The 16,471-nt window shown below is 51.3% G+C and overlaps 1 protein-coding gene across 1 annotated transcript in view; it reads left to right on the forward strand.

Moving 5' to 3' along the window:
* The window catches only part of JAM3 (junctional adhesion molecule 3), a 34,206-nt gene that overhangs the window by 12,249 nt on the left and 5,486 nt on the right, over positions 1–16,471 (forward strand). The window contains exons 2-4 of the mRNA XM_030965001.1: positions 14,092–14,157; positions 15,318–15,431; positions 16,252–16,404. Coding sequence (XP_030820861.1) covers positions 14,092–14,157; positions 15,318–15,431; positions 16,252–16,404 — 333 coding nt within the window. The remainder of the gene's footprint in view (positions 1–14,091; positions 14,158–15,317; positions 15,432–16,251; positions 16,405–16,471) is intronic.

Genomic DNA, 16,471 nt, shown 5'->3' on the forward strand with positions numbered 1-16,471 from the left:
ATCCAGAGATGGTGATTCTGCCACCTCCCTGGGAAGAGCATTCCAGTGCTTTATTATTCTTTTGGTGGAAATTTTTTTTCCTAATATCCAACCTGTACCTTCCCTGCCATAGCTTGAGGCTGTGTCCTCTGCTTCTGTCAGTGCTGCCCGGTGGAAGAGACCAACCCCACTTGTCTCCAGCCTCCATTCAGGAGCATGCAGCCCACATTCCCCCTGCCTCACCTTCTGGCCCAGCTGGCCCTGTGCCACCCAGCCCAGAGCTTGCTGGCCACGTCCATGTGCTGCTTGTGGAGAACAAACCACGTGAACGTGGGGTGTCTGTGGAGCCTGCCCCAGCCTGCTGCCTGCTCCTCTGAGGGAATGGGGGAAAAGCAGCTGGGGCAGAACGTGTCCGATGCTCCCCAGCACCTCAGGGCACACACACTCTGTGTCCCACGTCCTGTTCCCAAATGTCAGAAATGTTAAAAATGGTAAAATATTTGTGTGTATGATAAAGTGCTAGGACTGTTGCTAGATATAGTAAATGGAACATATATGTGAGACCCAAACAGTTAAACTCCTTGGATAGCAGTTTCTCAGAATTAATAGTCTGTTTTTTCTATCTTCAACTACTTACTGCTACTGCACAGAATGAATATTACCACAGAATAATAGAATGGTTGGGGTTGGAAGGGACCTTAAATTCACCTAATTTCACCTGCCCTGTCATTGGCAGGGACACCTTCCACTAGACCGCCTTCAGCTCAAAGACCCATTCAAGCTGGCCTTGAACCCTTGCAGGAATGGGTCACCCATAACATATTCCAATGTCTCACAACCCTCCTGGCAAGGAATTTCTTCCCTATATCCAAAGGAAACATATACTCTTGAGGTTTTAAAGCCATCCACACTTTTCCTATCACCCCGTGCCCTTGTGTAGCTCCTCTGCCTCGTTCTGCTAGGCTGCCTTCAGCTACTGGAGAGCTGCTCTAACAATTTGCCCAGAGTCTGCTCCTCTGTGCAGCTCCAGAGGTGCTCCACAGCAGGACACTGCACAGGATCCCGGCCATGCCAGACCTAGAACAGAGCTAAAAGTGGAGCTCTTTGAGCCAGGGAGTTCCTTGGCAGGGCTTTGGCACAGTTTGCATGTGAGTACAACCCAGAGGAGGCAGCGCCTCGTGCCCTGGGAAGCCCAGATCCAGGGGCTGCTGTTGATTTTCCTGTTGTGTCGTCAGGGACTTCTGTGTGGTGCCAAGTGTCTCTAAACAAGGCTACAAACCTTCCCACAGCAAACCCCATGTCCCTGCCCCTGAGGCTGTCTCTGGGGAGCTGCTGCAGCTGGGCAGGGCTGGCTCTGCCACCCTGGACCTGCGTGCCAGCCCCAAGTGTGAGCAGCTCCCTCTGGGATGAGCCCCCGGTGCCTCTGCGCCTCGCTGTTACTCAGCACTTTTCCCTGACAGGGAATTAAGTAGGATTTCTAGGTCATTGTGGGGCTGTCAGGAGGAATCGTCTCCTGCAGACCTCATTATCAAGGCTCTTTCTGCAATGACAGACTTCAGAACAATTGCAGCCTGCTTCCCTAAACACTGACTAATGAGACAGAGCTGTTAGCAGCAGTTTGCTAAATAAAGGCTGTTTCTGCCTGAGACAGAATAAAGCCAGACTGGGATTTTCTTAGCTGTCTCTCACACAGGAGGGGTTTCAAAGGACCCTGATTAAAATAATGAGGTAGATGCTGCTCTCGTGGTGGCTGTGTGGGGTCGGTGCTCGATGCCAGCACCAGGTGCTTCCCCACAGCAGGGACTTCAACTTGTGCTCAAGAAACCTGAAATTCTCTCCTTGGTTTCAGGGTATCCTGAGCCTCTCCCTGCGCTGGGTGCCTTTGTCCTGAGCTGGGTGCTGACCTCCCTCTCCTTGGGTGTCACAGGGAGACATTCTGTGATCCCCAGCTCGCAGCCAAGCTTGCCCAGCATTCACACACATGGGAAGGCAGCTGAGCAGAAGGGACAAGTGTGACAAGTGTGTGGCAGCTTTGGAGAGGAGCTGGGGGGTTGCAGCCTGCCCAGAGGAGACAGGTGAGATCTCAGCTTGTGTCTGGGCTGAGCAGAAGGGATGCAGCCCCCAGCTGGGTAGGGTAAAGCCAGGTGAATTCTGTTGATGTGCCTGTAATGAGATTTTTCATCCTCCCTCTCTTCCTGTTGTCAGAAGGGCCTGGATTAAAGACAAACTCTGGAGCATGATGGGATGAGTCCTTGCCTCTGGCTGGAGCAGGCACAGGAGGGCTGGGGAGTTTTCCCTGGCCAATTTTGTTTGAAGAGGTGCTTTGATGTGGCAGTGGGAGTCCATGGAAGGTAAATGGTGTCTAGACAGGTTTTCCTCACTCTCTGTTGTTATCTCTGAAGCAGCAGGAATGGTGCCACGCAGGCTGAATGGCTCCAGAGGCAGAGCTGGTTCTAGAAAGATGGAAGATGGTTCTTCAGGAGAATCCAGGACAGTTCTCACCAGACCCTGGCTGAACCTCTTGCAGGTGGAACCTGGACCGCTTAGTTGCAGGTGGATGCTCCTAAGAGTGAGCAAGAGAGGTCCTGGAGGTGGCTGGTGTGTTTCCAGTGAGCTGGCAGGGCAGAGAGGTCCAGGAGAGCTCCATGACCAGTGCTGGGGCTGGCAGGTTGGGAATGAAGGGTGATCCAGTCCATTCTGGCAGCAGCAGAGTGCTCAGAGAAGGCTCCCTTGGTCTGGCTAGCTGGAGGGAGGCAGGACTGGCCCAGCAGAGCTACCCTGGGTGCCCAGTGACTGCTGCAGTGGTGGTTCTGTGGCTGTGGGAGGGAAGGGGAAGGCAGCCTGGGATCTGGAGAGACCTGTGGCTGGCAGGAGCTGCTCTCAGCACTGTCTCTGATATGCCATCTCCCCAGGCTGCTGGGGAGGGGAAGTGGAGACTGGATTCAAATGCCTATTGTGTGTCCTTCAGCTGGGAGCAGAGCCAGGAGAGAGAGAGGTGCTGGCAGCATCTGATGCAGGGGCAGATGCGAGGGGAAGCACGCTCATCCATGAAACGCTGGCACTGGGACTCCACAGGAGCCTCAAAGGTTAAGTGCCATGTGCTGGAATGCACACACGAAGGTCAGGAGAGAAATCCAGGGCTCCTGGGATTCCTGCAGGGCTGGGGGAAGCTTTTTGCAGGCAATTCTTGCCACAGGGACGAGGCCCTGTGCAGCATCTGTGTGCTGCCTGGGCTCCTGCTGCCCCAGCTGTTCCAGCGTGGCTGTGAGGGGGGCAGAGCCACACTGTGCCAGGTTTGGTGTCACCTGGGAAGCCTCAGAGCAGCTCAGCCTGGCTCCCCTGCCCTGCAGCTGCCAGGTTCTGTGAGCTGAGCATTCCCCAGCCCTGCCAGAGCAGGGCTCAAGCACAGGTTTTGAGCAGAGCTGGAAACTTGGCACCGAGGCTTGGAGCAGCCAAGAGCCCAGCTTGCTCCTCTGTGTCAGGGCTGGCTTCTGTGCTGCTGTGGGGAGTGCAAATGTGTTCCCAATCTGTTTGCTTCGCTGACATGGCTCCAAGACACACAGGGAACAGATACACTGACCAAGAAGGGGCCATTGTTACAGGGACCTTCCTGACTTCATCCCCAGCATCCACAGAGCTCGATCCTCCCGGCTCCCCCAGCCTGAGCTGCACATTAGCACACACAAGGCAGGGGTTTGCTCCTGCTTTACTCAATTTGTCCATCCGTGTGCCCTGATCTGGCCCTTTGATTTCCGTGCTGATCTCTGGCAGGCAGGTATTAATTCAAGCTGGAGATAAAAGCAGTTCCCAGCGTTGCCTCCCCGAGAAGCAGCCCAGACATCCAGTGACACATCGCTAATTGCAGCCAGGCAGACAGATAGCAGTGCTGGAGGCTGAGCAGCCAGGAGCCAGGGGCTGATGGACAGCTTGGGGTGTTGGCCAAGGAAGAATGAAGGCCCCAGGAAAAGCAGAGAAGAGGAAGGGAGTTACCTCATTTGTTTTTAGCAGGGTTGTCCTCTGAGAGGTATTTCCTTAAGCTTCATACAGTCCGAATTTAGTCGCAACTTTTATGAACAATAAAAGCTTCCATGGTTTCCCTTGGAGGAACTGGAACAAATCCAAGTAGATTTTAGTCTTGAGAAGCAGATCCTGTTATTAATGTCAGCCTAATCGTTTCTTTCCATCTCCTTCCCACCTTTCTTGCCATTCATGCTGCTAAAGCCTCCAGGCAAGTTACCAAGTCCAGTCTACCCCTTTTAGCTGTCTCTGCCTTTGGAGCCTGCCTGGCTTTTTGAGGCATTTAAAATGCCTGCCCCAGGCTGGGGTGGGCACTGTCCCGTGCCTCAGGAGGGAGCTGGCAGTGTGGCACACGAAGCCCAGAGATGGCAGGGCAATGGCACAGAGCTGAGCTAAGCCAGGGGCCAGCACGTGCTCGTGTCTCCCTGGGAAAAGGGCCCCTGACCAGCGCTCCACTGGGAGCACTCGGCTGAGAAAATTCTCTGCTAAAAATAGCAGCAGATGATGTTTAAGGAGAAAAACAAGGCAGGGTCTGGGAGAAGTCGGTTCCCAGATATGTGGCTAATTCAACTCCCCCAGGACAAATAATCTTTTAACTCCTCTGTGCCAAGGCTCGTTTCTACTCTGTTAAACAGATTTGCCCTGCTCAGGAATCCAGGCTGGGACGAGCCAGGATGGGTTTTGTCCTCTTTGCTCTGACACAGCATTACTCCCTTCCCTCTCCCCCTGCTCATTTATGCTGGCATCTTCCTAATAGCTCTGTGTGTCACGCTTTTCATCTTTATCTGTCTGTGACTTCACTTGGGCTCCCTTTAATTCCCCGGTGCACTTCCTAAGAAAATAATCTCCCCTGAACCCTGCAGCGCTTCTCCCCGCGCAGGTTGGCAGCCTGTGCTTGCTCAGGCTGATGTTAACAAGGGAAGTCTTTTCAGATCTGCTCCTGTGATCCAGGGCTGCCCCTAAAATCACATCTCTGGGCTTGCTGAGTGCCTTTCCCCCCTTGTGCGTCTGTGTCCTTTGTTCTGACGGATTCTCTGCAAAGCTTCAGAGCTGCTTGCGGAGGCCGGCCCCAGCTCTCCCGCCTGGAATGACGGCACAGGGATCTCTGTGAGCTCTTGGTGTGCTCACAGGCAGCTGGGGATGTTCCCTGGGTGCCTGCAGCAGGCTCCTGCAGCGTTTATTTGTGCGTGTTTCGTGGCGCGTTAGCGACACAATTGCGGTTGGTACCCGGGGCTAGAATTATACGCATGCGGGGAAAGAAAAAAAAGGCAAAAATTACACTGTAAAATTGGAGGAAATGTTCTTAAAACGAGAGCTGCTTTCAGTCTTGTCATAAATGATTTCTCTGTGTGCTTGCTCACGCCCTCTCCTGTTCCCTTCTCCAGCCTACTCCCGGCTCTTGGCTCGGATGACTGCTGCTCTCTCCCCAACTCCCATTTTCCACAGGAAGATGACATGGTTGGTCTTCAATAAGCAGAACCTCGGATCCGTGTTTTGCTGGTCAAGCTCTAGGCTGGAGGAGAAGGGAGGATCAGGAGATTAGAGTCACAGACAGAGGAATAGAGGATTATAGGCTAAACCCCTGCAAGTCTCTGTATTGATGGTTGGGACACAGCCAGACACTAAAGAGCGCTGCAAAGCCTGGTGCTGATAGCATATCCGCTTATTCCCTGTCTTTGCATTGCAGGCAGCTCCTGAGATGTGTGTCCTCATCAAAAGGCAGGGTCAGGCAGGTAGCAAGCATCCCATCTCCCAGGGAAGTCAAATACCTGCTGAGATCAAGTCTGTGCCTCGGCTGGCGCTCAGCCTGGAAAACGTCACCGTGGCTTCTGAGATCCTCAGCAATCCTTGAGTCAAATTCCCACACGAGCCAAAAATAAAGGAACTTGCCCCTTTTCCCGTTGCAGTTCATTCCCTCTCGCTGACACTGGCCATAGATCCCTGTCACATCTCACTGACCCCCCTCTGCCCTGGATTTCATCCCTCAGCATCTGTCTGCTGCCAGGACAGTCCTGCTGGCAGGGAGGGAGAGGAGAGCAGGAGCACCATTGCCCCTGGCTTTTGTGGTACTTATCTGCTGGTTCCCTCCCACTTTGCACTAATTTGGTACCAGCATCTGCCACTTTGGGGAGGAAGGGGACTTGCTGAAGTGAGAAATAACGTAGGATGTGCCTGCATGGCAGCTCCTAGGGCTGGCTGAGGAAACAATGGAAGGCAAGTGGGAATAAGCAGGAAGGGTTGGTTTCAAATCTGCCCTGTGCAAAAGTTCCCACTGCTCTCCAGTGCTCCCCATCTCTGTTCCTGGGATTTGCTGCTGCAAGGCGTTCTCATCTGGTAAACACATCACACAGAGGCACATCCACTGCTGCCTGACATAGCGTGTGCCTTTGCTCTTCCTGGGATTTCCATTCCTCATTTTTTTCCTCCAGTGAACTGGAACTGTACATCCTTACTGAGTACAGGGCACGCTGAATGTGGAGGGACTGAGGCTCAGCAGAGGAATGTACAGCACTTGGGCAGATGGAAATTATGAGGGGGAAACTCTGCACGGGAGACCCTCAGCTTCCTTGGGGTGCCAGGGGCCTGGCCAGCTGCATCCCTGGGGTTTTCATGCCCTAAACACAGGTGGGGATGAGCTGCCCTCCTGGGATCCCCTCATCCCCATGCTGGCTGTGAGCCCGCCCAGTTTGAAGGTGTAATTAGGCTGCCCGTTTGTTAATGAAAATGGCAAGACCAGCACTGAGCACATCCTGGCTGGTTTGATGCATTCCTGGCCGAGTGATCCGGGATTTCTCCTCAGTTGTTTTGCCACAACCTTGGTGCAGCTGTAAGGAGAAGCTCTCCTGCCTCAGAACCACACAGCAAGGCCACCTGCCTCTGTTTTTCATAACACTGGAAGCCCAAAGCATCTCTGAGGGGCTTGACCCCAGAGGCCACCAGCAAGGCAAAGAAATGGTGTGGGCAGGACTTAATCCCCTGCCCTACTCCCTGTTGCTCACACAAGGGAAATAAGACTTCCAGTTCAGCCTCAGGTTTGTTGGGAAGGGAGAAACAATTCAGGAATGCAGGAATGGTAGTAACAGCTTTTCTGTTCATGTTTCCTTTCTGTTCCCCCTCCACTGCCCTTCATCCCTGATTTTGAGGGGCAAATTCCAACTCTTTCCATCTTCTCTCTGAGCTGAAGTTGGCCTGAAGTATATTCCAGAAAGAGATGCAATCTGACATGCTGGAAGCTCTCGAGCCCTTGCTGCTCCCGTCCTAATCTCTTTAAGTATTGGGTATTAGTCATGCACACAAATATTGCACGTACAGCCAGTCCTCTCCAGGAGAGGAGCCAGAGCCCAGGGGACGAGCTTGGGAAAACAGGAGAGCTAGGCCCAGATTAAGATGTTGGGCAAGGTTTATACAGCCCCATCTGCAGGGTATTAAATGAAGTATAAATGTCCATCTCCTCCTTGCTGGCAGCAGAGTGAGGGTCCCTTTGTGGGGCTGGTGCCTCCAGCCAGCTCTGTTGGGACAGAATAAACCCCATTTTAATAAAATGGGGTTGTTTCTGTGAAGATGCTGATCTGCAGGACCTTAACATCTCATCTCTGCCCACGCTGCAATGCCACAGAAAGCAAAGCTTGTGAAACCCTGAGCTGCAGGAGCCCTGATCAGATGGTGGTTTGAGACAGTCTGTCTGCAGCTGCAGCCCAGAGTGATGAAACCAGGCTGGGGGAAACCATCAGAGAGCTCTATGTGGTCTTCCCAGGCAACACCTATGCTTCCCTGCCTGCCTGGGAGACAGGAGGAGTGTTTGCCTGCAGAAGGAGCTGCTTTGCAGGGAGGCTTTTGACCTAAGAGGGTTCCAAATCTCCTTGAGAGCAACCTGTTCCACTCCTCAGGGTGGGTGTGCTTTGCTGTCTGGTTAGGAGGTAGAACAGTAAATCCTCCTGTCCAAAAGAAAAAAGAAAAAAGAAAAATGAAGAAGAGAAGGAGGAGGAAAGAAAAAACTAAAAAGGAAAAAGGAAAGGAAGAGAAAAGCCTGTGTGCGTGGCCTGGGTGCTAATGAGCCCTCTCTGCAGCAAATGCAGTCAGGTCTTTAAGGTCCCAGTTTAAGTCAGGAGATTTAAATCAGGAGATTTAAACAGGTTAAGATTTCGTTCCAGAACTGCACGTACCCTGTTTGAAGTCAGGCATCTCCTCACCTTCTGTACTGGCGAGGAGGAAGAAAGTGAATTAAGGGCAAAATCCCAAGTTCTTACACCTCCAGATGAATGCAAACACCCCATGGTGTTCCACACAGCTCCATCCTGTGGGGTCCTGCTGCTACTGGGACCACCAGAGGCCCCCTCACCACCAGCATTTCACAAGAGACTGCCACGAGTGAGCTCCATGAGAGGAGGAGAGCAAAGCCCGAGCCCTGTGGATGCCAAGGCTGCTCTGTAAGGCTGCATTTCCCTTCTCTGGGTTAACTCTGCCTGGTGCTCCCTGCCCAGGCGGGCACATCTCTGCTGGGAGGTGTCTGTCGGAGAGCTGGCACCCTTTTAGCTGAGCAGTAAAAGCCATGCATCTTAAAATAAGGCATGCTGGTTGATGATAGCTGGTAAAAATAAAGCCTTACTCGCACAAGCAGCTATAACAGCACAGAGGATTTACGACTGAGTGGGTTTTTTCCAGGGTGGGCTGGCCACAGTCTGGTGATGGCCTTTTTATAACTGTTATCAGCTCCCACACAGACCAGGTCCATCTGTTACTTAATTTGAACGGAGACACTCCCTTTTGTTCACTAATCTCTGGCTGCACATTGACATTGTTCTCCAGCAGGGTAGCCCACCCCGGAGTCAAGGCTGAGCTCAGGGAGGTGCCATGGAAAATTGGAATAAAAAAAGGCACGTGGCTGGCTCGGGTCACCAGGCAAACACGGCCCATCACCTGCCTGCTCCCTCCTATCAGCCCCCAGGGGCTTTCAGCCTGACACTGAGGGGCCAGAGCAAACACAGCACCAGCTCCTCGGGCTGGAGGAAAGGAGTGGAAGTTAAGACTGAGTGCTACAAAACGTTTACAAATCCAGTCTTTATCTGTCACAAGTACATTTGCCATTCCTGAAGTTCCACACAAAGACATTTGGACGAAGAAAGCCCAAAATACTTCACCCAACAGTGCCTCAGGCACTGTGGTGCCTCATTGCTGTGCCACGCTGCGTTGTCTGTCCTGCACCACCTGGCACAAGTCTGATTGTGGAATTGCAACGGGACTCGCTGGGAATAGAGAAGAGGGGGGATAAAGAGCCTGCAGCACTGGGAGACAAAAGGATGGATATTTCCAGGCAGATGGTCAGAGGCTCCTGAAAGGGCTTATGGTGATTTCCTCAAAATAAGCGGAGGGCAGGAATGCAGCCTCCCTTCTCCTTGTTTTACCCAGTCCAGCTCTGTGCGGCTCCTCTGCAGGTTTCCCACCCATTCCCCAGGCAGCCTCCTCCCTGCTGCACACCCCCCTGAGAGGCAGGGCCAGCCCTGGGTCAGCCTGGCTGCCCTGCCCAGCTGCCCTGGGCTGCTCTGTGCCCGGGCTGTGCTGTCCTTGTCACCTCTGCTCCTGGCACTGAGGATGGAGGGATGGATGGATGGATGGATGGATGGATGGATGGATGGATGGATGGATGGATGGATGGATGGATGATGGATGATGGATGAGATGGATCCATGAATGGAGGGATGGATGGATGGATGGATGGATGGATGGATGGATGGATGGATGGATGGATGGATGGATGGATGGATGGATGGATGGATGGATGGATGGATGGATGATGGATGAGATGGATCCATGAATGGAGGGATGGATGGATGGATGGATGGATGGATGGATGGATGGATGGATGGATGGATGGATGGATGGATGGATGGATGATGGATGGATGGATGGATGGATGGATGGATGGATGGATGGATCCATGGATGGATCGATGGATGCTCCAGAGGCACCTCCAGACTAGCAGCCCTGAGGCTGCTGACATGCAGAGGGTTCAGCTAACATGTTTTAACACCCCACAACGTATCCCTCACTCCTGCTGCACCGGGTACCCACCCAGAAGGCAGAGGTGCTGAACAAGGTGTGTGGTTTATCACAGCATTCCCACATGGCTTAGGCACGCTTTGAATTGCAAATCCAGCAAGGGCTTGCTGATGATGGACACCTCGAGCAAGGAATATTTTTGTTGCTTTGGTGGGCAGGTGTTTAAATGCAGCTGCGTGGTTTTGTACTGCCTGTGCCTGACGGTGCATTCACTAAAATTACTGTATCAGATAACATCGAGCGAGGCTGCCGCTCAGGATGCTGCCAGGAACTTCTCCCAAACTCTCTCCTGGTCATCCTCTCACTTTCCCTATAACACAATACCTCACCTTCTCTTCAAATTTCTGCCTACAGCTTTCAAACAGAGATCAGGATGGAAGGAGATGGAAGGTCAGGTTTGGCTTTGAACCATAGAAAGGAAATTTAACACACAGAGTCGCCTATAAAGCTGCTTTTTTTTCCTTCAATATAGCATTTTAAAATGATTCAGATACCATGAGTCACAGTAACAAGCATGGGCTGGATCTCTTTAGCTGAAAAAAAAAAGTGCCATAAGAATATGCTATAGACTTCAGTGGCTTGTCCTGGATTCTATTTTGGAGAACTGATGACATTTGGGATTCAACCATATGTCTGGCTGAGTCTGCAGCACATAGAGAGCTGGTAGGTACTCAGAGGGGTAGAACATACAGATCTGGTAGGATTTGGGATTTTGCAGCCTATGGAGACCTGGTAGGAGCTGGGAGCTGCAGCACATATGGATCTGCTGGGAATGCAGGGATGTGGCACATGTGGCTGTGGTGGGAGCCTGTGCTGGGGCACACATGGACAGGGAATGCAATTCCAGCTGTTCTCCAAACCCCGGGTGCTGAGGCCTTTGAAGTCAGATTTACATAACACAAACCCTTTGCTGCTTGTTTGGCTGGGCTGGAAGGAGCCTAAAGCAACACCTTTTAGAAGATTATTAAGCACTAATGATTGATTTAACACGAAACAAAACAAACACAAACAACTCTTGCCAACAGAGCAAGGTTCTAGAAAGACATTCTTCTCTTTCTGTACAGTCTGTATGGTCAGCTCAGGTTTTTGTTTTGCTTTGCTGTCACCTTCTTTTAATTTAGAACATGCTACTTGCAGTATTCTGCCACAGAGAGGGGAATAAATCTGCCTTAGCAGTGATTTAAGCAGCCACATTGATCTCTGCCCACGGTCAATACATGTAATAATGTCAGAACCTCTCACACAGTCTCCAAGGACTCAGCTTCTGTCTAAAATTTGTTGTCATCCTGCTTTGTGCCTGAGGGATAGACCTGAATCTCTTGTGTTTAGTGGGTGAGAAAAAGCCTGCTGTGAGCAGTTTCTGAGAAATGAGATGGGGCTGCAGTCTGATGGAGTCCCACTGGCCTGGAGTGAATATTTCTAGAGCCATAACTCCCTCACAGAGCTACACAGCTCTGTGGTTTTGTCGTCCCCACCTTCAGCTGAGCAGATTTTCTAACTACAGCAGATGTAGGACTGTTGCCATGTCTGTTTGATGGGAGAGCACTTTTCCAGAAAAAGATATTGTGCAAGCAGGAATCTGTAACAAAACTAAAACTGATCCAGAGCAGGAGGCCAGCCAGCATCCCCTCAGATCAGCTGAGTGCTCAGGCCTGGGCTCTCAGTTCAATTCTTGGTTCCAGAAGCAGCAGTCTCACAGCAGAGGCACTCATATGCTGTGTTTCACTGTTAGAAACGTTTCCAAAGATTCCAAAAGGATTTTCCAAAAATTGTGCCTTGTCTTTGGGGGATTAGCAGCTTCCCATGCTCTGGGCTTTGCTGGGCACAGTGGAATCTGTTCTTGATCCTGAGAGTGGGAGCCCCACACAGAACACCTGGAGGATCAGGGGACTTAAAAATCCCCTTTTACAAAAGCATAGTGTCAGGACAAGGGGGACTGGATTCCAGCTGACAACACAGATTGGATATTAGGACAAATTCCTCCATGGGAGGGTGGGGAGGCTCTGGCACAGGGTGCCCAGAGAAGCTGTGGCTGTCTCTGGATGCCTGAGAGTGTCCAAGGCCAGGCTGGAGCACCCTGGGACAGTGGAAGGTGTCCCTGGCCATGGCAGGGGTGGCACTGGAGGGTCTTTAAGGTCCCTTCCAACCCAAATCAACCCACAATTCCCTGATGCACAGAGGACAGGGAAAGCATTGGCGTTGCCTGGCACAATTCCCTGCTTTCAGGGGGTAGGTCTGGAAGCAGCAACTCTTATGAAAACGGACTCTGCTTCAAAGCAGACTTGCAAAAATTACTGCTTAGACCAGCTCCTGCCTGGAGAGAACCAAAGTGCAGAGCTCTGTCAGCTCAGTTCAGTATGGGATTTCTCCCAAAGGCTGCATGACTGTCTCCAGTGCAGAGGGGGAAGGGTGGAAAAGTCCTGCTAGGAGCAGTTTTGGCTGGGCCAGCGATTAGTTAGCATCAGCTCGTGGCTTTTGTGTGAGAAACAATGATTTTGGACACAAAGGCAGCTTTCTAAACCCTGCCAAACTCCAGCTCTCCCTGCTGGTCCTTGGGGTACCAGGAAAGCATCAGCATTTAACAAATGAGGGGCAGGAACCAGCAGGGAACATTTCAGCATTGCTGGAAGGGTTTTACGTGTTGGAGGCCCTCAGGCTTTCAGTGGGAGTGACTTTGCAGCTCTTGGGTGTTTCTCAGGTTGCTGCCATGCCACTCCACCAGAGGGATGCTGTCCCTGCACTGTCAATCTCTGCCCAAAAGCTTTCCCCCCCTGAAAGCCAGCACAGGAATTTCCAGCTGGGTCATGATGCTGGAGAGCATTTCTTTCTCCACATCTCCCTGCAGCTGCCTTCTCTGCTTTCTATCCATGATTGTTATGGCTTTTTACTCTTAACCTTCAGCCACATCCCATGTCCCTGAGGCAGGGTTTTCCATCATTTTTAAGCTGCTGTTCGATCAATGCCCAGCGAGCTCAGTGGGCATCTCCCTTAGATTTCCACAAACTTGTGATGGGATTTGTCACAGCAGAGCTGCTCATGTGACCACAGCAGGCCCCTGCAGCTGATTATTTTTTATTATTTTGATTATTTTGACTGTAGCATGGAACCTCCTCCTGGAGGGGCTTTGGCGCCTCGTTTGGTGACACCAGGGTGTGCCTGGGAGAAGGAGAACCAGGACACCCAGCTCCAGAATATCCCGTCTGCGTCACTCTCCCAGGGAAATCCCTGCTTGTTTCCCTCTCCCTCTGGAGAGTTGTTGGTGAATTGGGCATCCAGCAGAGCGAGACTGCTGTTGATGCCTGCTCTGGTGGGGTGCACAGCAGAAGGGACACAAAAGGCAGATTTTTCAAACTGAAGGAACATGCAGAAGAGGGAAGCTGACTGGATTAATTGGGAACAATTTGGTGCTCAGAGCAGGAAGGGAACAAGCAGGTTTGTGTTGTAAGCAGCCTCACAGCATTGCATGGCTGAGCTTCCTCCCCACTGTGGGTCTGGCTGGGGCTCTACCCAAAGAGCTGAGCGGTTTTCTCCTGATTCACAGGCCTTTTGTGATCTACTGCCTCACATTTTACATTACCACACTTGCAGTATTTGCCAATGTAATCAGCATTTGCGAGAGGCCAGGCCTGGCCTATTCCATCTCCCAGGAACTGACCAGATCTCTGGAGACTGGTCTGCTTCCTGTCTTCTGACCTTCAAGTTAATTTTCAAAATAAAACTTTCACTCCTGCATTAGCACAGTTCCTTTCCCATCTAAATAAGCACAAGGAAATGGCTCATGCTGGCACTGCCTTTGTGCCATTATGTTAATCCTCCTCTTTAATTGCTACTTCTAACGATTATATTTTCCTGTATTTACACCACAACTCCTAAATAAACTCAGTCCTGCTGGAGCTGTGCTGGTAGGCAGGAAGAGGTTTTGTCTGGGGAAGTCACTCCTCAGAGCTGGCCAGGATGATTTCTCAGCAGGCAGCCTGTTCCTGGCTGGGTGACTTATGAGCTGTGCTATTTCTTATTACCTTCTGTTTGTTTTTCCAGGCTGCAGACTCTTGGCTGTGGAGCTGACATCCAGCAACACCAAGCCTGTGGTGCAGGAATTCCAAAGTGAGTGCTGCCTGTGCTGCATCAGGCCAAACAATGCAGGAAAATTTGGCTCCTTGCTCACTGGTTCCTCAGGACTACAAGAGCCAGGGATTCAGAGGAGTGCCTGAGAATGTGGCTGTATCTCCCTGTTTTAAATGGTTTATTGAGGTCCTCTGCAAGCCACTGGCATTGCAAAGTCTCTGCCTAAGTGCTTTTTTGAACTGGGTCCCAAGAAAAGGAAAATAATGCAATTAATACACACAGAGAGAAATTTATATTTTCTTGAGACGGTGTTCACAGGGGTTCTTGGATGAGGGAAGAGATGAAGGATCTGACTCCATGTTTCAGAAGGCTGATTTATTATTTTATGATATATATTACATTAAAACTATACTAAAAGAATAGAAGAAAAGGTTTCATCAGAAGGCTAGCTCAGCTAAGAATAGAAAGGAATGATAACAAAGGCTTGTGACTGGGACAGAGAGTACGAGCCAGCTGGGCTGTGATTGGCCATTAATTACAAACAGCTCTATGAGACCAATCACAGATGCAGCTGTTGCATTCCACATCAGCAGATAACCATAGTTTACATTTTGTTCCTGAGGCCTCTCAGCTTCTCAGGAGGAAAGGAATCCTAAGGAAAGGCTTTTTCATAAAAAGATGTCTGGGACATTTTCTCTTGGCTCTCCTACAGACGTGCCCTGGGACACTGGGAAGGCTCCTCTCACCCTGCTGGTGAGATGGGGTGCCAGGGCCAGCTGCAAAGGGGACAGGATTTGCTGGGTTTGTCCCCAGGAGCTGCTGTCCCAGCCCATCCCCAGGCAGTGCCCAGGGAGATGCTGCACCCCTGGCTCATGGTGTGGCTCTGCTCAGCAGCAGGACAGGGCTGAGGGCTCACTCTGATTAAAGGTTTTGTTTGCCATGAGCCCCAGCCTGCAGAGAACAGGGTGTTCATTTCTCTCCATAGCTGATAACTGCTGGACTATTATTTTTGCTGGCCAAAATCCATCTTCCAATAGCTCCTGGAACCCAGCAGCGTTTCTGTTTGTGAGGCAGATGAAAGAGAAGGCTCTGCTTTGTGGGCAGCATCTCCTAATAAAACACTGAGTGAGAGTGCTCAGAGCAGAGCAAAAACACAGCTGCTTCGTATTAATCTGGATTGCCTCCATTTCTCCTGCTAGGTGTGGAGCTGTCCTGCATCATTAAATCCACGGTGACGCCAGACCCCAGAATCGAGTGGAAGAAAATCCGGAATGGAGAAACCTCTTACGTGTTTTTTGGCAACAAAATGCAGGGTATGAAGATTCCTTGTTCTCAGATTTCCAAAACAGATTTCAGAAACAGCACAATGGGGAACAAACAAGCCTGTGAAAGGCCGGAGCTCCGGCTGGCTGGCTGCTTTCTTCTAGAACAGTTGAAGTGCAGGATGGAGAGGGAGGAAGATGTTTTTTTCCTCCCTGCCTCATTACTGACAGCTCACAGTAGAGAGCCACAGGGAGCTGGAGTGAGATCCTGCCTAGGAGGTATTTTTCGGGGAAGAAAGGAATGATGCAGCTTCCCTTCTGTGGGTCCCATGGTCACTGGGTGTCTGAGCTCTCAGCACCAGGCACTGTCCCCTCCAGGCTTTCCATAGAACACCTGAGGGCTCCACCTGCACCCCAGCAGGGATCTGTGTGTCCTGCTGCCCGTGCTCTCTGCTGAGGCTACACAGGGATTTGCAGCATCCTGGGGGCATCAGAAGCAGCCTCACTGGCTTGGCAGGAGAACTCCAGTGCCAGGAGGGCTTGACTCCATCTGGAATTACTCCAGCACTTCACATGGGACCAAGAGCCACATCCAAATGAATCTCCCAAAGGAGGCAAGGCCTGAGGCTGTCTTGGAATTTCGATTTTGCCGCAGTTTTTGAGGTTTGGAGTGATGCTTTCCAGTTCATCCTCTTACATGGTTGGCAGCTTTGGTTTCCTTTGGGATTTTCAAGCATTGAGTTCCTTTGACTCTGGAAAAGCGTCTGAGAACAACCACTTAATTTATATACCCAAAACAAGTCTGGTTTTCAGTCTCGAGTCATTAATCTTGATTCCCCTGCTGTTTTCCCTCTTTTTTTCTGTGTGTCAGGAGACTTTGCGACTCGGGCAGAGATCCTGAGCAGGACGTCCCTGGTGATTAAGAACACCACGAGGATGGACACGGCCACGTACCGCTGCGAGGTGGCTGCGCCCTCCGACACCAAAACCATCGACGAGATCAACATCCAGCTCACAGTCCAAGGTACCAAACTGTGTCTGCCGAGGAAGGCAGGAGCTTCCCCTAAAACGGAAAATGTAAACCCCCTCCC

The sequence above is a fragment of the Camarhynchus parvulus genome, chromosome 24, assembly GCF_901933205.1.
Source record: "Camarhynchus parvulus chromosome 24, STF_HiC, whole genome shotgun sequence".
Classification (NCBI taxonomy): Eukaryota; Metazoa; Chordata; class Aves; order Passeriformes; family Thraupidae; genus Camarhynchus; species Camarhynchus parvulus.